Source organism: Myotis yumanensis, unplaced genomic scaffold (assembly GCF_028538775.1).
Source record: "Myotis yumanensis isolate MYYU_CA2020_CCGP unplaced genomic scaffold, mMyoYum1.0.hap1 SCAF_12, whole genome shotgun sequence".
In the NCBI taxonomy this organism is placed as follows: domain Eukaryota; kingdom Metazoa; phylum Chordata; class Mammalia; order Chiroptera; family Vespertilionidae; genus Myotis; species Myotis yumanensis.
This window is the reverse complement of record NW_027223763.1, coordinates 20,755,439-20,778,976: the sequence shown is the minus strand read 5'-3', so window position 1 is coordinate 20,778,976 and position 23,538 is coordinate 20,755,439. Positions and strand designations below refer to the sequence as shown.

Genomic DNA, 23,538 nt, shown 5'->3' with positions numbered 1-23,538 from the left:
TGCTTCTGTGCCCTATTCTTTCAAAATAGATAATTCATTGGCCTTTTTTGTGCCCTGTTTCTTTCTGTCACCCCTTTTCCCTCCCTTAGTTCATTTTTTCCCCTAACTTATTTATCTTGTATTGGGACATAATTATCAGAACTTTCTCTTGGCCCCTAAACAATGAGGGTGATACCTTTTAAATGTTCTCCTAGAGATCTGCTTAATTTTGCTTTCAGAACCTGATTTGGGGTCTTGATGGTTTGTCTTCTGTAACCCCTTCAGCAGTCTACAAAGTCATGGTTAAATTCCCAGGCAGGATACCGTTGAGACACATTGTCTTAAAGCAGTGGTTCTCGACCTTCCAAATGCCGTGACCCTTTAATACAGTTCCTCATGTTGTGGTGACCCCCAACCATAAAATTATTTTCTTTGCTATTTCATAACTGTAATTTTGCTACTGTTATGAATCGTCATGTAAATATCTGATATGCAGGATGTATTTTCATTGTTACAAATTGAACATAATTAAAGCATAGTGATTAATCACAAAAACAATATGTAATTATATATGTGTTTTCCGATGGTCTTAGGGACCCCTGTGAAAGGGTCGTTCAACCCCCAAAGGGGTCGCGACCCACAGGTTGAGAACTGCTGTCTTAAAGGAAGGGAATTCCTTGGACCTTCAAAATGTAGGTAAAAGTATTCTTTCTACACGGAGGAAAAACATGGCCAAACATGCAGATCTAGGCACCTTCTTAAACCATTCTCTTCACTATGATAAGGATTTCTTTTATAAGAGAGACCCTTATGGAGAGTATTTCTGATACCCTTTACTTTTTTATATTCAAATGGATATAGATATCTACTGGAAATAGAGATAACTAAAGGATACACACACACACGCATACACACATATATTCATAAATGTGGTAAAATACTCCATCTGTGGTTGGTTTCAGAACACAGTATATAATTCGAGGTGAAATCTGGTATCGACAATATTCTGGAATTACAGGTCTGAGCCGCTCACTAGCTGTGCCACAAGAAGACTGGCTTCCTTGCCAGGCATTTGAGGGACTGACTGCTCTTCTCCTTTCCGTTGTAAATGAACTGACCCTGTATTTCCAGAGCCCCCTCAGGCTCATTCAGCCCGCCCCGTCAGTGACTCTGTTGGCAGTGCACATTTTCCATAAGAAACAAGGCGATGTTCCTCATGGGGTAGATTTGGCAGACATAAAGCTCCTACATAACCTTGCTCTGATTCCGTGAGGTTGGATTCTGAAGAAAGATAATTCAGTGTTATAGCTCTTGTTCTTCTGTGTATACCTTTGTCAGCAACTTTCAGTCTTCCAAATGTCTTTCCAAAGTATGAGCACACTGCTTGCATGCCTAAGGAGATCTCTGAACAGTCAAGTGGCAGACGATGGGTTTTGCAGGGTTTCAGGGACTGTCCTGAGTGGAGAATTCAGAGCAGAAGAGACACGGGGGCTTATTCTGGAATCTGCCTCCCCAGGGAAGAAAGACTAGTCTCAGTGAGAATATATGGGCATGAGCCTTAAGTGGGAATAGCTACTAATGAACTGAATAACATTTATGGAGTGTCTTTACTGCTACTTTCCATTCTCAAACTGTAGAATTCAAAAGTTGTTTCCCATCCTCCCTCCTCCCCCTCCCCCCTTTTTTTTTTCTGGCTTCAGAGAGTTTGTGTTCTAGGAGCCTGGGGCAGGTTATATTTCCTGAGACCTCATTTTCATGATCTGAAAAACGAATAGATTGGATCAGGTTGGATCACGTGTTCTTTAATATCTCCTCTCTAATGGACATTGTGAGCCTATAGATAATTAGCTTTTAGAATGAATTCTTCTATGTTATTTAAGGAAAGCACAGTCACATTTGTTTCAGTACTTTTCAAGGAGGCAAAGGAGAGAAACTCCACTCCTGCCTAATTTCGTTATACTTCCCTCCATGCAAATGTGTCAAAAAAGGGGAGGTGTAAGGGAGACTTGTTCCTCAGCCTTCCCAGAATCCTTGCAGACAAGAATTAAAAGGTTTCTGTGCAGGGAAGGCAACCAAATAGTTTCCAGTATGGCTGCAGATGATATTTCCAAGTAGCACATCAGTTCAGGGGAGCTTAGCAAAGTTATAAATACGAGAGTGGGATGAGGCAACCAGAGCACCTTCCCCATGGATGATGACCAGGAAAAGGAAGATGGCTACTTACTCAAATATCAAGGACAAGTGGGGACTTAGAATTAGAATTCCGAGTGTCCCAATGGTTAGCGCTTTTATCATTGTGACGTGGCTTCATGAGCTTCAGTAGGTGCAGCGTGGGCAGTGTCACATAGCCCTCAGTTTTGTTTTGTTTTTCTGGCCACAGAGGCTCGCTGGAATTGCTTAGCTTCCTGAAAGTTTAGTTCGTGTTGGTACCCTGGGTTAATTTTCTCCTGGAAAGCAGGCCTGCAGACACTCATTCATACCAAGATCTCATCAGGGCCAGATCTGTGCTGGCCCCTGGGGATATAAGAAGCAAAAGTGATTTTGAGTAGCCTGGGGCCTCATCAATTGGAGAGAAGGTAATTCTATACGTTGAACTGGAAAAATTATGCATAGAGTTTTTCACAGAAATTGTAGTCGAAAGCCACATGCCAAGTGTAGAATTTGACCATTTGTAATGACATCGACCCCTTACCCACAAAGCCCACACGATCATTAACAGTGCAAGGGCCTTATCGCTCAAAAAATCTCCTTGAAAAGTTTTCAGTAAAAGACCCAAATTGGAAAAATAAAACTAAAAGCTTGTGACATCATATGACATGAAGGCCACTAAGATAATTTAGAAACATAGAATCCTAAAATCTTTAAATTAGGAAAGAACGCGCTGATTGTCTAGTCCAGAGATGCCCCAGCCAGGACCCTATGAAAGGCTTATAAGGGCAGGTAGGTTAAATGCAGAGACTGCTTGTGACAGGGTTTCCAACCTCGGCACTGTAGTGACATTTTGGACCAGATCACTCTTTGTTGGGGCTGACCTGTACATTGTAGAATAGTTAGTAGAATCCCTGGCCTCCACCCAGTAGATGCCAGTAGCACCCTCCATCAATTGTGAGAACCAAAAATGTCTCCAGATACTGTCAGATATCCCTGGTGTGGGGTGGGGGGCTGGAGAGGCAACAAAATTGCCACTGGTTGGGATGACTGCTCAATGATAACATAAGGTCAGGAGAAGAATTTAACTCATGATAAATCTTTTTATGTTCTATTGGACTCCTATAATTCAGAAGCTTTGATTGACTGATTCATTCATTCATTCAACATATCTGCTGAGTACCCATTGGTGTGAAGTGTCCCCAGTGCTAAAGATACCAATGTACATAGACCGGCATGGACCTGCTCTCAGAGTGCTGATGTTCTAGGGGAGGGAGACAAAACAAATAGGTATCATGTCAACCGTGAAGAAAGTAAAACAGCATAAGGTGATAAAAAGTGAGTGCAGTCAGGGTTGTGGACAGGGGACTGGATTTCATGGGGGGGGGGGGGGGCTAATGTTAGATGGAGTTGTCAGGGAAAACCCCTTGGATAAAACCTTTCAGCCCAAACCAGAACGATGAGGAGTCAGCCATGTAAAACTGGCCATTTGTCTCTGAATAATCATAAGAAGGGAATGAAAGGGCGGGGGGGAATCTTTTGAAAATCTGAGAAGGAAATCTTCTAAAACACACCCTTTGTACCAAAAGGTGGAACGTCATAATCTGATCTCTTCATTTAACAAAATAATCCAAGGAAAGACTTCACCAGACTTGGCTGCAGGTGAAGATGGCAGGCAGCGTCATCACGCCTGCTGGGAACAAATTCTTTTACTTGCTAGGTAGGCATTGCTGTAGCCTTGTCACTTATTTTTAGAACAGGCCGATAGTGAATAAGCTGAAAAACCTAAGTTTGTGGGGCAAAGGTGAGATTTATCAAGGATTCATGGAATGTGGGCTTGACCCACGCACCTGAGCACGGCAGTGTTTTCACACGATGATAAATTCTATTGTTGTGTTGACAGACACACGTCTTAGCCTTCTGTTTAGAAGGTTTTGGGGTGCAGTGATTTTTAGGAGTGAACTTTCGGAAAAAATAGATTGGGAATTGTGAAGGGGGAGAGATTTCTTAGCTACCTTAAAAAAAATTCTAATTCTTGGGTATTTGCTGGTCCTATCCATAAACACATACTGTGTTTGTTTGTTTGTTTGTGTTTTTTTGTTGTTGTTTTTTTTCATTTTATTTTTTTTAATTAAATCTTTATTGTTCAGATTATTACATTAGTTACTCTTTTTTCCCACCATAACTCCCCTCCGCCCAGTTCCCACCCCACCCTCCGCCCTTACTCCCCACCCAATGTCCTCATCCATAGGTGCACGATTATTGTCTAATCTCTTCACTCACCCCCACACCCTTTTCTCCGCCCCCCCAAGAATAGTCAGTCCATTCCCTTTCTATGTCCCTGATTCTATTACAACCACCAGTTCATACTGTTCATCAGATTATTTATTCACTTGGTTTTTAGATTCACTTGTTGATAGATGTGTATTTGTTGTTCATAATTTGTATCTTTACCTTTTTCTTCTTCTTCCTCTTAAAGGATACCTTTCAGCATTTCATATAATACTGGTTTGGTGGTGATGAACTCCTTTAGCTTTTTCTTATCTGTGAAGCTCTTTATCTGACCTAAAATTCTGAACGATAGCTTTGCTGGATAAAGTAATCTTGGTTGTAGGTTCTTGGCATTCATCACTTTGAATATTTCTTGCCATTCCCTTCTGGCCTGCAAAGTTTCTGTTGAGAAATCAGCTGACAGTCGTATGGGTACTCCCTTGTAGGTAACTGATTTTCTTTCTCTTGCTGCTTTTAGGATTCTCTCTTTGTCTTTTGCTCTTGGCATTTTAATTATGATATGTCTTGGTGTGGTCCTCTTTGGATTCCTTTTGTTTGGGGTTCTCTGCACTTCCTGGACTTTTAAGTCTATTTCTTTCACCAGGTGGGGGAAGTTTTCTGTCATTATTTCTTCAAATAGGTTTTCAATATCTTGCTCTCTCTCATCTTCTGGTACCCCCTGTAATTCTGATGTTGGCACATTTGAAGCTGTCCCAGAGGCTCCTTACACTATCTTCATATTTTTGGATTCTTTTTTCATTTTGCTTTTCGGGTTGGGTGTTTTTTGCTTCTTCGTATTTCAAATCTTTTACTTGATTCTTGCGAACCTCTGGTCTGCTGTTGGGAGTCTGTATAATATTCTTTATTTCAGTCAGTGTATGCTTAATTTATAGTTGGTTCTTTATCACAACATCGAGGGTCTCATTAGATTTCTTGAGGATCTCACTACATTTATCGGCGGTCTCACCAGTCTTTTTGAGGGCCTTATAAAATTTATCGGCGGCTTCTAGACAGTTCTTTAAAGACCTTAAAAGTGTGGTTTTGAACTCTATATCCAACAGTATGCTTTCCTCTAATTCTGTCGTTTGTGTCCTGTTTCTTTGTCTCGGCATTTTTTATGCTTTGCTGTGTCAATAGAGTGCCTTTCTGTGCTAAGTGTCCCAATTACCTGAGGTAGACACTCTTGGTGCACCCCCTTGTGGGCTTTGTGCACAGTCTTGTTGTAGTTAAGCCTTGATTGTTGTAGTTATCACTGGGAGGAATTGACCTCCAGGCCAATTGGCTGTGAGAATCAGCTGTGTCTGCAGTGGGAGAACTTCTGTGCTGGAGACACCCCTCTGGGGCTAGACTTGCTTCGATGGGGCTTTGGTGCTCACTGAGTCTGCCCCCTGAGTGTGTCTTTTATAGTTCCAAGGAGCTGCAAACTGGATGGTCTCACTCTGACCTCTGGGCTTCCTGGCTCCTGGATCTCTAGGGAGGTGCTAATCTAGCCTTTGCCTGAGGCTATCCAGCAAAAGTCTCCCTGCAGGGCTTGGGCGGGGTGGGTCCCATGGGATTAACAGGGCAGGGTTAGCAATTATGGCTGCTCTCAGTCTTGCCCTCAGAGGCTCTGCTTCTCAGTGTCCCAGTAATCGCTGCGAGCCCCTTGGAGAGAAAGCTGCCCTAGGGTTCTGAGCAATGCCAGACAGTCCCGCTTCTCCCGTATGAGTCTGGGTCCCTAGAGACTCGCCCGGAACTGGAGCTCAGAGCCTGAGACTCCCTCCCGATTGAAAAGGACAACCGTGCCCTCAGCCTCCAGCCCGCTCAGCATGCACTCCACACCTTAGTATTTTACTTCAGCACTGCGCCTCCTCTGAGTCTCGGTATGCTTTTCTCTTTCCTCCTAGTTGTAGAACTTCCACTCAGCCAGCCTTCCTGTGGTTCTGGATGATGTCCGTTCCGTCTTCTAGTTGTATTTTTGAAGTGGTTGTTCGAGGCAGCAAACTCCAGTGTTTACCTATGCCGCCATCTTGGTTTTCCCCTGTTTTTTCATATTGTAAAGTTTTATTAGTGGACCTGAATGGGCCCAGTGGTTAGTTTAATTAGGAGGGAGGATAGCCTAATGGCTTCTGTTAAAGGGGGAGGCCAAGAGGAGGGGGGAAGAAAATGACCATCTTTTGGGGGAGGAAGAATTATGAATGTGGTCATGACCTACACCATCCCAGCCATCCCAGTCTGGTTAGGACTTTATCAGATCAGGAGCCATCGTTTGGAGAGGGACAGAGAGACCCAGGTGCCAGGCTCGTGTAATCAGTTTTATCAGATATAAAAATTTAGATTGGAAAGGTCATTGCCTTGCTTGGATCAGGGCCTTGTGTGCCACTGATATAGGCAGAAGTGGGAGGGACAGTTCTCATCTAAAGGAAGTGACTTGTCTGAATTTTCTGAGCAAACCAAGAGCCTAGAAGGTGGTGAGCAAGTCTCAGAGGAATGAGATTGGGACAGCTGTGGGCTTTTCCCCAAATAAAAGAAGTTGTAACAAAACTTCCTTATACTGTCCACATGCCAACCATACATCATTTGGGGGTCTTTTTCCCTCCCTCTGAATGCTAATTGAGATAAGGTATATTGTTAAAATGGTTTCTGGATTCATTCACTGAAAACGTAGAATTTCAACCTTTTGTGCCAGAAACAGCTATGGCCAAGGCTTAAGGTCAGTCAAGCATTCAAACCCACAGAAGAGGGACCCCGTGCACCGCTTGGTCTTTCATGGTGTGGAAAATGCCTTGTACTGCAGCTTCCGCTTAGTCTGTGTCTTAATCAGTTCTGTAATGAAGACCCAGCAGCATATCTGCAACTTCCCTTTAATTTTACAATTTTTATAATGAGAGTTCTTGTAGTGTGAAAAGTGTCTGTAGAAACCCAGCCAGCGTTCGGAAGAGTCTATAAAGGAACACCGTGATTTTCTGTCTCTGCCGTTTGGGTGAGGGTTGGCTCAGGAGGAGAGAAATCAGTGTTCTCTGGCTCTAAATGCTAGGGCAAGAATGGGCTCACCGCTTCCAGGGAACTTCCTGATGGGACCAGGCCGTTTCAGAGAATTCAGTCAACACCAAGAATGGTTTTCCGTCATTTGAAAGAATGAGATGAGCTGGGATCTCTTTCGTCATGGTTGTCTTTTGAGAACTTTAGTGTAAGGATTCGTTTTGTTTCTCGAGGAGAATATTGTCAGGACACGTCTCAGAATTAAGAGTTATCTAGTAAACTGAAGGTCCCCCTTTACAGACAATGAAGTCTGAAGCTACTGAGATACCACCCTGCTTCCTCCCTTTCTTTTCCAGTCCCTTCTCTCCTCTTTATCTCCTCGTTCAAATCACACGCTTCCTTTTCTAAGGACAGGGGAACTGGCAGGCTGCCTATTGGCTTGTTGGCCTCCATTAGCCTTATATCATTGCAAAGGAATGCATGAATTCTCCAGAAGGTATGTACTATCTCTTTCTGTATTAGACACTCACTTTCATAACAGGTCACTCAGCCCGAATCACTGCTTATTTACATACCTGGCATTTTTGTAGTCACTTGGATTACATCCCTAGGTGCTCATCTCATTTTAATGATGATCTCAAAGGTATCTGTTAGGAAATATTACCCCAGCATGCTCTGTAATACTTGAAAACTGTATGCAGGAGAACAAAGCTAAAATAGAGAACCTGCAGGCTAGCTTTCTTGGCCAGAAGGTGACGGTTATTCATCCACAGATTGCCTGCTTCAGACTTTGCATTTAATGTACAAGGTTCCACAGATGGACCAGGCCGACCACGTAGCACAGAGGCCACACGCATTGGCAGGATTCAAGGTCTCATGGTATTTCTCTGCTACTGTGTAAATTCAGTCTCATATTGGGGGTTACATATGTGGTTGCAAATTAATTCTTTCTCTTCTGAAAATTTGGTTTTGAAGAACAGCTGTGTCTCCCTTCTGAATTCCTTAATTATTTATCCTCCCTGATATGTTAAACCTTTCATTAGTGTGGTGATTGCCAAGAGTACACAGAACTGCTTAGATCATGTAGCAAACAGTATAAACATTTGATAGGACATTTGAAGACACCACATGGTGAGCTAGGATCTATAGTCGTACCAAATGCTGTGAGATCGATGGAGGTAGCTTGTTTTGGATGTTTTTTGTTGGTTTATTTTGCCAACAGATCTCCTATCAATTTGGAGTGCACATGCTCATATCTGAGTTCAAATTAAATTTTAAAAATTATATATATATATGTATTATATGAAAGAGAGAGAGACATATTATATTTGCATTTTAAAATATTAGGACTCCCACTTTGACCATGATGATAAGTGATATAGAACAGCAGTCTCCAACCTTTCGGACCTTATGGACCACAGCTTGGTGACCACTGATATAGAACACCCCTTGTTGCTAAGAGTAGCAACCCCACATTCACAAGTGGATTAATTAGTGATTCACCCCTCCCCCATTTTTCACCCTAAGCATGAAAATTCCTCCCAAACCATGGTCCTGGGGCTTGCAAATAGAAACATTAACCTCCCCACACAACCCACAGCTCTTTGACCTCCTCGTTTCAACAGTTTCTGATCTGCAAAAACTGTTTGTAGAAAGATCTTTAAGCTCCTGATTTTTGTTTTTCTAGCTGAGCTACTCCAAAATGTATGTATTCCACTACCTGTCCTTGGGTAATTGTGTTTTCTACTGGTAGGACAGGAAAGTAAGAAAGGTACAAGCAACAGGTGCTAAAACTAAAGCCTTTGATTAGAATTGTGATTCAGGAGAACTGGGGAGCTCGCTGTCTTAAGTGAAACTAGGTTTCTGGAGTGGACAAAGGAAAAGCACCTGATGGTGTTTCTGGTTCTGTTTCTCAAAGGCTCTGAAGGTTATAATTAGTTGCTGCTGAGTCCCTGTGGCGGGGGAGCTTCGCAGCTTTATTTCTGGTCTGCAGTCCTACAGTCAGAGGACTGGTCAGATCCAGGCAAGGCCTGCGTGTTTAATCTGGGCCCCTTCTGGAGACAGTTGGGATTTTGACTTGAAGACCAGGTTTCTGCTCCTGGGCCATGCAGACTTAAAGCGCAGTGCCCAACCTGGGCAAGGGTGGATGGCGAGAACGCTGTGAACCATCAAGGCACCTCCCCCATCTCCAGTTACTCCTGCGCAGTGAGTTGGAAGGACTCCCCATGGAGCTGTGGATTGTCTCCTTTCACCTTCACAGGAAGACAACGGAGGCCTGATGGACCCCAGGAGTTCTGAGCACAGATAGTGTATGGGCAGACGGTACATATTCACATTGGTGTTCTTAAGGTGGAGAAAGAGCGGCCTGTTCCCATAACTTCCCTTTCCCCATTCTCATGCTTGTATTCCAAACCTTTAACAAAATCTTTGGGTTTGCTTTAAATGTGACTTTAAGAGTTTGTCAAATATGGAAAATTGGATTTGGGGTTTCCCATCAAAACCCCACATTTTGAATTCGTGAAACTATCCATGTAAATTGAACGAATCAACAGCTGATAGATAATAAGAACTGGAGAGTAATGAGTAATCAGATGGTCGGGCCACGGTCGGCAAACTGCGGCTCGGGAGCCACATGCGGCTCTTTGGCCCCTTGAGTGTGGCTCTTCCTAAGCCTTAGGAGTACCCTAATTAAGTTAATAACAATGTACCTACCTATATAGTTGATAAGTTTAAAAAATTTGGCTCTCAAAAGAAATTTCAACCGTTGTACTGTTGATATTTGGCTCTGTTGACTGATGAGTTTGCCGACCACTAGTCTAGGGCAGCGGTTCTCAACCTGTGGGTCGCGACCCCTTTGGCGGTCGAACGACCCTTTCACAGGGGCGCCTAAGACCAGCCTGCATATCAGATATTTACATTACGATTCATAACAGTAGCAACATTACAATTATGAAGTAGTAACGAAAATAATTTTATGGTTGGGTCACAACATGAGGAACTATATTTAAAGACCAGAAGGTTGAGAACCACTGGTCTAGGGCTTCCAGGTTAGGTGGACCTAGCACATGAGTTATTGGAGAATGAATCCATAGTCACCTAGCCGGTATCATCATGGGTGGTGTTCAGAGTCTAGTCACCCGATAGAACTACTGTATGGGGAATAGGAGACAGAGAGTGGGAAGGGTGCTTGTTTGATTTGTAGATTCATCTCATGATCTTTTGAAATAACATTTCTTTTTAGTTAATTTAGAAGATTCTTCTGCCTTTGATTTGCTGATTTGGTCAGTGAGGGGGGAAAAAACCATTGCTAATCTCATTATGACAGTATTTTTAAATGAAGTAAGTAGATATGAGATCAAGGCTTTTGATTTTAAACCCCAATTTTGTAGCAGATCAGTCTAGTTTAGCCTTTTAGGGTTGCTGGAGCAGTCAATTTCACAAAACTTATTTCTCATCTTTTTCCTCCTTGTTGTTGGTTTCTCAGAGGATTACCATCTGCTGCAAAAACATCCTCTGGTTGATGGATGGGTCCAGTTTTCATTGCCTCTCCCTTCCCCTCATCCCTTTTCCTCCTCCTCTGCCTTCTTGCACATGGGTACCTCCTCAGTCTCACAACCACATCAAGTTTCTGTTTTCTTTGATTGTTTGGGCCATGCCGGCAATTTCTGTTTTCTTCTGTCGGCGTCTTCAGGAGAAATGTGTACACAAAGACAAAATGGCTTTCAAAGGAGGCGACATCCTCATTTCTGTACTTGGTGCAGACGTCAGATTGAAGGCCACTCAGCTGTACCCGACGCTGGTTCTCTCAGCAGCCTGGAGATTAACCTCTTCCAAGGCTCTGAGCTATTTTTGAGGTAGAGGCTGCAACAACATTAAAGCTAGAACCCATTAGGAAATCACTTTCATCATCTCTTCTTTTTTCCAAATCAGTGGCTTTTTTTTTTTTTTTTCTGATCTCATAACCCTTTAATCTCCTTTGTAGCTGAACAAGGAGACTGTTGGTTTGTGTTTGCATCCGGTGAAGTTAGAATCCTTAGCAGCTTCGGAAGAGCCCGAGGTGTTTGTGGACGGCACAGAGAGAGGAATTTCATCGCTGGGTGGACGACTGAACGCTGAAGGTGCCCTGCTTTCCTTGTGCAGAACCATCGTTTGTGTTGATGTTGCGCAAACCGGGCTCCCAACTTCCCCAAAAGACACACAGCAGAAAGGCTTTTGTTGCATTATTTCTAAAGGCTTGAAGTTTCGAAGGGAAGAGATTTTGTTTTCCTCCCGGCTACACAATGGAGCTTTCAGAGAACCTCTTTTAAAAGGAATAGCTACAGCCTTTGTGTGGAAGGGTGTGTCTGTTGGCAGGGTCTGCTGATGCAGACAGACTGGCTGGTGATTAACAAAGGTCATTAGACTTTGGAATCTGGCAAGCAGCGTCGGATGGTATGTCTTCTGCGTGTGTGGAAGGACGACTCCCAAGAAGCCAAGGCATTCTGGAGGTTCCCCCACCCCACCCCCCAATCCTGCTGGAGCGTAGGGTCTGGTCCAGGGTCGTCCTGTAGTAGCCAGTGCTCTGCTGGGACCAAGGGACTAGCCTATCAATCATGGGATAATGGAACCTTCGGAAATCTTGGTGCATGACATGGGAGGAGGAGAGAGGTGCAGCTTTTTTGGGAAAGGAATGAAAACAGTTCGTTCTTTGTTGGGAGGAGAAGAGCCTAGGAGGAGCCCAGGCTGCTCTTGGAGGCTCATTGCCGAGTGTCAGCCCAGCCGAATCCCAGAGAATCCATGTTGTGCCCGGAGCTAAAATGGCTGCGCTGAAGCTCAGGACGAGGGCAGCTCAGCCAGTCTTAGGGCTCCAGTGACGCAGGGCTCCTATCTCTTGAAAGTGTGATAAACACATTCGGCAGAGCTGTGGCTTGTTTGGCTGAGATGAAAGGACTAAGCTTGGGGGATGGGGAGTGCACACTGGATGATCTGCTTTCTTTTTTTTCTTTCTTCCCTATGAAGTGTTCTAAATGCAGGAGTCGTCTGCACCATGGAAAAATTTGTTTTCAGGTCTAATGGACTGTGCGAGAGAAGTGGGGTGGGGCCTGGGTGGCTGCTGTAATTCGATCCAGAGCTGATAGCCACCCTCTTCCACACAATTTGGGTTGGTGCTTAGACCTAAAAGCTTGTGTATCTGGAATATTGAGACTTAGTTAGCTGAAGAGACTCTGGCTCGATGTTTATTGAAAAAGGATAGATTGCCCGGGGAGAGAAGAGGAGGTGCATATCTGCACCTCACTCTGCAAGCCCCTGTCTGCCCAGAGCTGGACTTGCCAGAAGTTATTTTAGTAGGCTATCAGCAGGAGCATGCCTTCATGGAAAATCCTCCCGCATCGGCTGCTTCTACTACATGGACATACTCCTAGACTTTGTTCTCCCGCAGGCATAAGGTATCTTCTCCAATGAAAGTAGAGAAAGTTGCTGCACAATAAAAGTGTGGAGAGATTTGTTTGTTCTTGGACATCTGGTTCTAGATTGCAGTGACTCAGTAGAGTTTGCGGTGGGTGAGCTCCATGAACTCACTCGCTCATTAAGATAACAGTTGGTTATCTCCACTCCGAATATATGTTATGTTAGGAAGGCCTGTACCTTCTACATTTTTAACTTCTTTATGATGGGACTCTCCATTGAGTTAGTGGGAAGCTGTCTATATATTTCTATCCCATTTTAAATAGCAGGATGAAGGTAGCTGGGCAAGTTTTTAAAATTATTCTACATCAGGTTCACAGCCTGTGTGTGTGTGTGTCTGTTTTCAAGGATACACTTCACATTTGTAAAGGAGAGAAATAGGAAAAGATTTATAAAAGTCGTGACTCGGAAGCCCCTCTTCAAGACTGCGAGTTTCTGTCTGTTGCCTTCATGGAAATTGAGTTACCAAGATGCAAACTTTAAACAAGAAACTGGATTGTCATCTTAAAGTTGGTTGTTTGAGAACCTCATGAGAAATATTTTATGACCTAATTAGATTGGAGAAGCTGTTAAGTTATAATTGGTGGGTAGTAAAAAGCAAATAACCATTTAGCTCATAAAAAAAAAAAAAAAGCCAACTAAAGTGTTTGGGGAAGGGAGGAAAGAGGTGTATCCCAATATTAGTTAAGATGTTAAATTAAAATAATAAAATTATTTTTAAAATTTTTATTTCTTAAAATTATTAAGATTAAAATAATAAAAGGTCCAATAAAAGCTCTCTTTACCACCACTCTGAGATGCCATACTGTTTCACAATGTAGTGGTAAAACATCAGTGTTATGATACTAAAACGGCAAATGGAGGTTGAAGTTTTTTCTTTTCCTCTGTATGGACAGCCTCTATTTCACAAAAGAAAATGGGCCCAAGCCAGAACCACAATCAGAATTAACTTGCCAAGAAATTTGAATTTGGTCAAGAAATTCAGAAAGTACTAGAACTCTGGACGTTTCCTTGACAAATGGCATTTGAAGATCTATCAAGCCAATAAAAGTTTATCTGGGTGGTTTTTTTTTTTTTCCTTTCCTTCTTTGAAGTTATGAAGTCAAGGACATCATCCCCGTTATGTCTGATGGCCTTCCTCTGGCCAGTGTTCCAACTGGTAGAGCTTAGTAAGCGAAATCTGCCGATACTAGAATTTTCTCCAGTAATGACTTCAGCCCCATCGACTTGGGCTGTGCATTCCCTGCCTTCCTTAAGACGTTTCGTTGTGCCTTCTGCCACAGGTCCCTGATGTGAGAGGGTAGACCCCCGTCATGGAGGTGCTTCAGTGTGATGGCTGTGACTTCAGAGCCCCATCCTATGAGGATCTCAAGGCGCACATTCAGGATGTCCACACGGCGTTTCTGCAGCCCACTGATGTTGCCGAAGACAACGCACATGAGCCACGATCCGGGTCCATGAATGCCAGCAATCAGACCGAGGTTGAGTTTTCGTCTATAAAGGATGAATTTGGGATCGCAGAGGATTTATCAGGTAAATCTAGACTAACCTCGGCCTGTCTGATATAGTTCAGTGCTCTCACGTATTTTGAGCCAGTGGCCTTGGTTCTTGATACACGGGCTTCTGCTCTGCAGAGTTTCTTGCTCTTTTGAGCCCTTTTTGTGGTTTGGGCATCATGTTTCGGTTCTTGAGTTCCTCGGTTATTGTCCTCTCAGCTTCCTTCTGACTCTTAGTTTCCTTTCCATTTGGAAAACAAGGTGTCGCCTCTCTGAAAGTTCTCGAATGGAGACTGCAGTTGGTGAAACTCGTGCTTTTGTGGCTATGAAGAATAATTGAAAAGAAAAGTGGATTTGCATGGTTGAATTTCTTAATTCTCTCTTGCTTTGCTTTTCTTGTCCCACTTACCCTGTGTTTTCTCTTTAGGTCAAAATGCAACTGCATTGGGGACCGGAGGTTACTATGGCCACAGTCCAGGATATTACGGTCAGCATATTGCCCCTAATCCCAAACCAACAAGCAAGTTTTTTCAATGCAAGTTCTGCGTACGCTACTTCAGGTCAAAAAACCTCCTCATTGAACACACTAGGAAGGTCCACGGGGCTCAAGCTGAAGGGAGTTCGGCGGGACCCCCCGTTCCAGGATCCTTAAATTATAATATCATGATGCACGAGGGGTTTGGAAAGGTCTTCTCTTGCCAGTTTTGCACATACAAGTCACCAAGGAGGGCGAGAATAATGAAGCACCAGAAAATGTATCACAAAAACAGTTTGAAGGAGATCGCCGCGCTCCCTCCCGCCCCTGTCCCCATGCCAGACCCCGTGATCCCGCCCGTGTCCTTGCAGGACCCCTGCAAGGAGCTGCCTGCAGAGGTCGTGGAGCGCAGCATCTTGGAATCCATGGTCAAGCCTTTGACCAAGTCTCGAGGCAACTTTTGCTGTGAGTGGTGCAGCTACCAGACCCCGCGCCGAGAACGGTGGTGTGACCACATGATGAAGAAACACCGCAGCATGGTCAAGGTCCTCTCCAACCTCAGACAGCAGGAAGGGACGAGTCTCCCCGACCTGCCGAAGAACGACCCCAGCCCCACTTCCAACTCCACCTACCTGTCCATGAATGCTGCCAGCCGGGAGATGCCCAACGCCAACGTCTCCAACTACAGGGGCTCCATCAGCAACTCCATCATGAGACCCAATTCTTCTTCAGCTTCCAAGTTTTCGCCCCTGTCCTACCCTCCGATGAAGCCGAAGTCACCTCACAATTCTGGCCTTGTTAACCTGGCAGAGAGATCCCGTTACGGAATGGCTGACATGACAAATTCTCCTGCCGACCTGGAAACGAACAGCATGCTGAATGACTCTAGCTCCGAGGAAGAGCTCAATGAGATAGACAGTGAGAATGGCTTAAACGCTATGGATCACCAGACAGCAGGCATGTCTGCAGAGCAGCTGATGGGCTCCGACGGCCACAAATTATTGGAGACCAAGGGCATTCCCTTCAGGAGATTTATGAACAGGTTCCAGTGCCCCTTTTGTCCTTTCCTCACCATGCATCGACGTAGCATCTCCCGACACATAGAAAACATTCACTTATCCGGAAAGACAGCTGTGTACAAATGTGACGAATGTCCGTTTACTTGCAAGAGCTCGTTAAAACTGGGGGCTCACAAACAGTGTCACACGGGTACAACATCAGATTGGGATGCTGTGAATTCCCAGAGCGAAAGCATTGCTTCCTCAATGAATGAAGGGGTCGTGTCTTACGAGAGCCCCAGCATCAATGGCAGGAAGTCAGGAGTCATGTTGGATTCCTTGCAGCAACAGCCGCCGCCGCCGCCACTGCCACCGCCACCACCTCCGTCACAGCCTCAGCCACCGCAGCTGCCGCCACCACATCAGCTGCCGCCCCAGCCCCAGCCCCCGCCGACGCAGCCGCCACAGCCCCCCGTGCAAGCCCCACCCCTGCACCCTTACAAATGCACCATGTGTAATTACTCCACCACGACTCTGAAAGGGCTAAGAGTCCATCAGCAGCACAAACACTCGTTCTGCGACAACTTGCCAAAATTCGAGGGGCCGCCCTCCAGCCTCCCATTGGAAAGTGAGTCAGACAGCCACCCCTCTTCCAGCAACACTGTGAAGAAAAGCCAGACCTCAATTCTTGGGTTGTCCTCCAAGAACAATTTTGTAGCTAAGGCCTCTCGGAAGCTCGCTAGTGACTTTCCTCTCGACTTATCGCCCGTGAAGAAGAGGACGAGGATCGACGAGATCGCGAGCAACCTGCAGAGCAAAATCAACCAGAGCAAACAGCAGGAGGATGCCGTGATCAACGTCGAGGATGATGAGGAGGAAGAGGAAGACAATGAAGTGGAGATCGAGGTGGAGTTGGACCGGGAAGAAGAGCCAACGGAGCCAGTCCTGGAGGTGCCCCCTCCCTTTGCGACGCAGCAGCTGTGGGTGCCAGATGCCAGCGTGCCCCAGAAGGAGCCCAACTTCAGAAACATCAGCCACGATTACAATGCCACCAACGGGGCGGAGATCGAGCTCACGCTTTCGGAAGACGAAGAGGATTATTACGGCTCCTCGACAAACTTGAAAGATCACCAAATCCCCGGTACCGCTCTGCTGAACACCCAGGTTCCCCTGTATGGGGCCGAGCACAATAACGAAAGTACGGACTTTAGTGACTCTGGGAGGCTTTACTATTGCAAACACTGTGACTTTAACAACAAGTCTGCCCGGAGTGTCAGCACCCACTATCAGCGGATGCACCCGTACATTAAATTCAGCTTCAGGTACATCTTGGACCCCAACGACCACAGCGCGGTGTACAGGTGCCTGGAGTGCTACATCGATTACACCAACTTCGAAGATCTCCAGCAGCACTACGGTGAGCACCACCCCGAAGCCATGAATGTCCTCAACTTTGACCATTCGGACCTGATCTACCGGTGTCGGTTCTGTTCCTACACGAGCCCCAATGTGAGGAGCCTGATGCCACACTACCAAAGAATGCACCCCACGGTGAAGATCAACAACGCCATGATCTTTTCCAGCTATGTCGTGGAGCAGCAGGAGGGGCTGAGCACCGAGTCCCAGACGCTGCGGGAGATCCTGAATTCGGCGCCCAAGAACCTGGCGACATCCACGCCCGTGGCTCGCGGTGGCGGCATGGCGTTCAATAAAAGCACCCCTCCCAAGACCTTTCCTCCAGAATGTGAAAACCAGAAGGACCCCTCCGTGAACACCGTGGTGGTTTACGACTGTGACGTTTGCTCGTTCGCAAGCCCCAACATGCACTCTGTCTTGGTTCATTATCAGAAGAAACACCCCGAAGAAAAGGCTTCCTACTTTAGGATCCAGAAAACCATGCGAATGGTGTCTGTGGACAGGGGCGCGGCCCTTTCTCAATTATCATTTGAGGTGGGTGCTCCCATGTCTCCTAAAATGTCCACCATGGGTTCCCCACCCCCCCCACAACCCCCGCCACCAGACCTCAGTACTGAGCTTTACTACTGCAAACACTGCTCCTACAGCAATCGGTCAGTTGTGGGAGTGCTTGTCCACTACCAGAAAAGACACCCAGAAATAAAGGTCACTGCCAAATATATCAGACAGGCTCCTCCCACAGCGGCCATGATGAGAGGGGCCGAGGGGCCCCAAGGCTCCCCCCGGCCGCCCGCCCCCATGCAGCCGCTGGGCCGGAGCAGCTCCGAGAGAGATGGCCCCCCCGTGGAGAACGAGATGTTTTTTTGCCAGCACTGTGATTACGGGAACCGGACGGTCAAAGGGGTACTCATTCATTACCAGAAGAAGCACCGAGACTTCAAGGCCAACGCAGACGTGATCCGGCAGCACACGGCCACCATCCGAAGCCTCTGTGATCGGAACCAGAGGAAGTCCGCCAGTTGCATGCTGGTTGCCCCCTCCGGCGTGGAGCGGGACAAAACGAAACTGCGAGCCCTCAAGTGTAGGCAGTGCTCGTACACCTCGCCCTACTTCTATGCACTGAGGAAGCATACCAAGAAAGACCACCCCGCCCTGAAGGCCACGGTCACGTCCATCATGCGCTGGGCGTTCCTCGATGGCTCCATAGAAGCTGGCTACCACTGCGAGTGGTGCATCTATTCCCACACGGAGCCCAACGGCCTGCTCCTGCATTACCAAAGGAGGCACCCCGAGCATTACGTGGACTACACCTACATGGCTACCAAACTCTGGGCCGGGCCAGACCCATCCCCTCCCTCCCTCATGATGCCAGCCGAAGCCAAAACCTACCGATGCCGAGACTGTGTCTTCGAAGCCATCTCCATCTGGGACATCACCAATCACTACCAGGCGTTCCACCCCTGGGCCATGAATGGTGACGAGTCGGTGCTGCTGGACATCATCAAGGAGAAAGATGCCGTGGAGAACCCCATCCCTTCGGCCGAAGAGTTAGTGGGCCCCGTGAATTGTGAAAGCGGTCTGCCCGCTCCCCTCCCCGAGCAGGACGTGGAATGCCCCGAGGATGCCCGGCTTTCCCCAGAGAAGAGCCTCCAGCTCTCCTCGGCCAACCCCGCCATCAACTCCACCCCGTACCAGTGCACCGTGTGCCAGTCCGAGTATAACAACCTGCACGGCCTTCTGACCCATTACGGGAAGAAGCACCCCGGCATGAAGGTGAAGGCCGCCGACTTCGCCCAGGACATCGACATCAACCCAGGCGCCGTCTACAAGTGCCGGCACTGCCCCTACATCAACACCCGCATCCACGGCGTCCTGACCCACTACCAGAAGCGACACCCGGCCATCAAGGTGACCGCCGAGGACTTTGTGCACGACGTGGAGCAGTCCGCCGACATCGCCCAGAACGACGTGGAGGAGACGAGCCGGATCTTCAAGCAAGGGTTCGGCGCCTACCGCTGCAAACTCTGCCCCTACACGCATGGCACTCTGGAGAAGCTCAAAATCCACTACGAGAAGTACCACAACCAGCCTGAATTCGATGTCTTCTCCCCGTCGCCCCCGAAGCTGCCGGTGTCCCTCGAGCCCGAGATAACCACTGAAGTGAGCCCCTCCCAAGTCTCCATCACCGAGGAGGAGGTGGGGGAGGAGCCCGTGCCCGCTGCTCACTTCTCTACCTCGCACCTGGCCTCGCACACGGTGTTCCGGTGCCAGCTCTGCAAGTACTTCTGCTCCACGAGGAAGGGCATCGCCAGGCACTACCGCATCAAGCACAACAACGTCCGCGCCCAGCCCGAGGGCAAGAACAACCTCTTCAAGTGCGCCCTGTGCTCCTACACCAACCCCATCCGCAAAGGGCTGGCGGCCCACTACCAGAAGCGCCACGACATCGATGCCTATTACACCCACTGCCTGGCAGCCTCCAGGACCATCAGCGACAAGCCCAACAAGGTCATCATCCCGTCCCCGCCCAAGGACGACTCGCCGCAGCTCAGCGAGGAACTGCGGCGGGCCGTGGAGAAGAAGAAGTGCTCCCTGTGCTCCTTCCAGTCCTTCAGCAAGAAGGGCATCGTGTCCCACTACATGAAGCGCCACCCGGGGGTGTTCCCCAAGAAGCAGCACGCCAGCAAGCTGGGGGGCTACTTCACGGCCGTGTACGCCGACGAGCCCGAGAAGCCGGTGCTGCTGGAGGAGGAGGAGAGAGGCAGCTTGGAGAAAGCCGAGGTGGAGGGAGGCGAGGCGCAGGAGATGGAGTGGCTCCCGTTCCGCTGCATCAAGTGCTTCAAGCTCTCCTTCAGCACGGCCGAGCTGCTGTGCATGCATTACACCGACCACCACAGCCGGGACCTCAAGAGGGACTTCGTCATCCTGGGCAGCGGCCCCCGCCCGCAGGGCCCCGCCTACCAGTGTAAGCACTGCGATAGCAAACTGCAGAGCACCGCCGAGCTGACCTCACACTTGAACGTTCACAATGAGGAATTCCAGAAGCGTGCCAAACGTCAGGAGAGGAGGAAACAGCTTTTGAGCAAGCAGAAATATGCAGATGGTGCTTTTGCAGATTTCAAACAAGAGAGGGTAAGGATATGTTTTGATTTCCCTTCCCCCAGGAGGCCTCTCAGCACTGGTGCCCACACGCACGTCTTCGTTGCCAGCCAAGCTGCCACGGGCTTCCTAGTGACTTAGCTTGCCAGAGAGCTCAATAAGTCAATTAAACATTTCGAGCTTGATTATCCCCATTCTGTGCTCACTCTTCTCCACGGTCCTGTGCCCCTCCCTCTCACTCCTCCGGAGGCTCCCCAGGGGAGGGTTGGGGTGGTTTCTCTGTGTCTCTCTCTGCCAAGCAGCCTTGTCGGAGGCCTAGGTCCACGGCGACGCTCGCTCTCTTTCCTGAGGCCGCCGTGGGCTGTCTCTTGGTCTCATGAGCGCTTCTCAGCCGTGTCTCGGTCTGCAGTGTGGCTACACGAACCTAACAGCTCCCGGAGTAGAATGGTGTGTGTGTGTCAAGAAGCTCACTAACGGCGTAGCTATGCAACGTTCTCACCTGCGTAGTTGACATGGGTTTGCAGACCAGATCCCTTGGTGGCCGTGACGATGAGGCTTCTGCACAGAAATCTTCTCACAAGTCGTAATGCACGCGGGTTCCAGAGACTTTGCATAGTAGGCAGTGTGCCACGACTCTGACGAATTCCTTATGTAAAAAAAAAAAAAAAAGAAATACTCATTCTCTCCCTTGGTTTTTTAACCTGCTAATCTGCTTTAAAATAAAACCGGCTAGTAAGCTACAAGAATAAATGCCGGCCGTTGCGGGAGGGGCTCGGAGTACTGACGGCTACCACTGTATTTTACCAGCCTTTTGGTCACTTAGAAGAGGTGCCAAAGATCAAGGAGCGGAAGGTGGTGGGCTACAAGTGTAAATTCTGTGTGGAAGTGCACCCGACGCTCCGAGCCATCTGCAATCACCTGCGGAAGCACGTCCAGTATGGCAGCGTCCCCGCCGTGTCCGCCGTGAAGGTGAGCGCTGGGAAGGCCTGGATGCGCGTTCCTGTGTGTGAGCCGTGCGCGTTACTCATTAACCCCGTTGCTCAAAGCAGCTCCGGAGCGGGCGGCCCGGAGTGTGCGCATTCCTGAGTGTTGCCGGCGTCGGTCTGGCTTGTTTTGATTTCTTTGCAGGTTGGACGTCCCTCCTCTTGCGTGTCTCGACCCGGTCGAGCTCCGATCTGGTTCCCTGCCACGTGGGTAGTTTGGTGGAAACAGAAGATCCGGGCCTCTCGGCGCAGGAGGCTTCGGGTCGCCCTTCTCTTCTGCGTGTAGCAACACTAGGTGCTTGCTCTTCCGAGCTCTTGAGAGGAGTTGAGTGTGTTCTGTCCTGTCCTCTTCAGCTCCTCCCACTGCCTGACTTCTCACTGTCCTTTCTCATCGGGCTGGCGGGCGCAGAGAGCCCAGGAGAGTCCGTCTTTTGCTGCTTATCCTGGGTCCTCGAAGGAGTGGCAGAGACATCACACCTAAAACTAAAAGCCTTAAGTCACAGTTGACCCTGAGAGCCTGTTGACCTGATTTGTCCTCCCACCCACCCTCCCCCTGTTACTGACACATGCCATCCCGCCCCCAAACCTACCCCCGACCACCTTTCAGAGGCTGCCTGTTGCGAACTTCATAACCAGAATAGCAGCCGCTGTTTGGATAACCACACTGCCATCCCGGCCTTCCAGGAAGGGCTAGCCTGCTGAGGTAGAGGATTGGCTCAGGGCTCTGCTCTTCCTCCCTGGATATGTGACTGTGTGTTTGTCATCAGCCCCGTTTGATCTTGTCCTGTTCTGCCTGTATGAAGTGGAGGCAAACCTTCTGCTTTTCTCCTCTGAAGACTAAAACTGCCTGGCTGTGGGCAGCACAGGGGCAGCGGTGGCCGGCGTCTTCCCTGCCTCTGCGGGGTGTCCCAGCCTTGGACTCACTCAGGGGAGACAGAGCGGCTCTTCCCGTAATCAGTAATCCAAGGAGCCACCTGGAAACATGAGTGGCTTCAAACCAGGCAGCTTCTTAACTTTTTGAATTGATTATTCGTCAACCTTCAGGCAGGGGCTGAAGTCACCGTCTGCGGGGCAGGGTGAGCACCTCGGGGGGCGAGGGGTGGGCCACAGGGCAGGCTCTTTCACTTTCCTTGACTTCCCAAGGATGATGCCCACACTGCTCAGCGTGGTTCCCTTCCTTTCCTGTTGTTTTTTCTCTGAGCCGTAACCCTAACCCTGCTTTATGTTAGTTTAGGTGAGATCACAATTTTAATTTTCTTTTTTTAAGATGGGTGATAAGTGAGCGAACCGTCTTCAGTGTGGGAGATCCCTTCTCTCAACATTTCCCAGGCAGTAGCACCCTGTGCCTGGACACATTGCCCTAAAACCACCACCACTGCATGAGGAATGGCCCGGCGGGTTTGCCGTCTCCTCTAGGGGAAGCCGGAGAGGCCGGGAGGAGACTGTTAGGAACCGCTGGCATGTGGGAGAATGCAGGAGAGGAAGAAGGCTGGGGCGAATGACCATAGATATTTATTTTGTTGGTGGGGTATGTGTGTGTGTGTGGTTCTCTTAGCAGGAGGCTGAGGACCCTTCCCACTTGTTCCTGGATGGACTGGAAGCAGCCAAAGATGCAAGTGGCGCCCTGGTGGACCGGGTGGATGGTGGACACTGCTTGCTTGATGGAATGTTGGAGGATGAGACCCGGCCGGGGGGATACCATTGTAGTCAATGTGACCGAGTCCTGATGTCCATGCAGGGGCTGCGTTCTCATGAGAGGAGCCACCTGGCCCTGGCCATGTTCACCCGCGAGGACAAGTACAGCTGCCAGTATTGCTCCTTTGTTTCCGCTTTCAGGCACAAGTAAGTGCTTAAGGAGTGGCCGGTCGCGTGTACCTGGGAGGAGGTGGCGTAGCGGAGGGCAGCTACGTGAGGGCGGGAGAAGCGTGGAGGAGTCAGCAGTTGCCCCTCATGGTTCACACCTGCTGTCCAGTTGGCAGTTACCTTGAACTTTATCTGTCAAATGGGGCTAAGAACACAAGTTTGCTTGGTTGACAGAAGATTTGCAGGCTTTTTTAAAAAAAAATGACAGTTCTGTAGGTATGGCTCTGACGTACACAAAGAAATATCTGAGAATCGATAAGTTTACTGGTACCTAATCATCATTTGAGAACTAAGTTCCATGGAGTGACTGGGAGGTAAAATTAGGACTGTTATGTGACCAAAGGCTCATTGCTTGATTTTTTTAAAAAATTTTTTTTTATTCATTTCAGAGAGGAAGGGAGAGG

At 48.0% G+C, this 23,538-nt stretch overlaps 1 protein-coding gene and 1 long non-coding RNA gene across 5 annotated transcripts in view; one reads left to right on the top strand and one right to left on the bottom strand.

Annotated features, from left to right (window-relative positions):
• ZNF462 (zinc finger protein 462) overlaps positions 1-23,538 on the top strand; it is a 137,682-nt gene that overhangs the window by 39,051 nt on the left and 75,093 nt on the right. For 2 of the 4 annotated variants that reach the window (XM_070430965.1, XM_070430966.1), the window contains exons 2-5: positions 14,088-14,337; positions 14,728-20,321; positions 21,096-21,257; positions 23,010-23,113. In XM_070430965.1, coding sequence (XP_070287066.1) covers positions 14,118-14,337; positions 14,728-20,321; positions 21,096-21,257; positions 23,010-23,113 — 6,080 coding nt within the window. In that variant the 5' untranslated portion in view covers positions 14,088-14,117. Of the gene's footprint in view, positions 1-14,087; positions 14,338-14,727; positions 20,322-21,095; positions 21,258-22,826; positions 23,114-23,538 lie in introns of all 4 variants that reach the window. The other 2 variants (XM_070430967.1, XM_070430964.1) reach the window with 2 other exon arrangements.
• LOC139020891 (uncharacterized) lies at positions 13,467-21,249 on the bottom strand. The gene is made up of 4 exons (XR_011473380.1): positions 21,207-21,249; positions 20,788-20,934; positions 15,408-15,578; positions 13,467-14,623 (listed from the first exon to the last, which is right to left on the bottom strand). It is a non-coding gene; the product is annotated as an uncharacterized lncRNA (long non-coding RNA).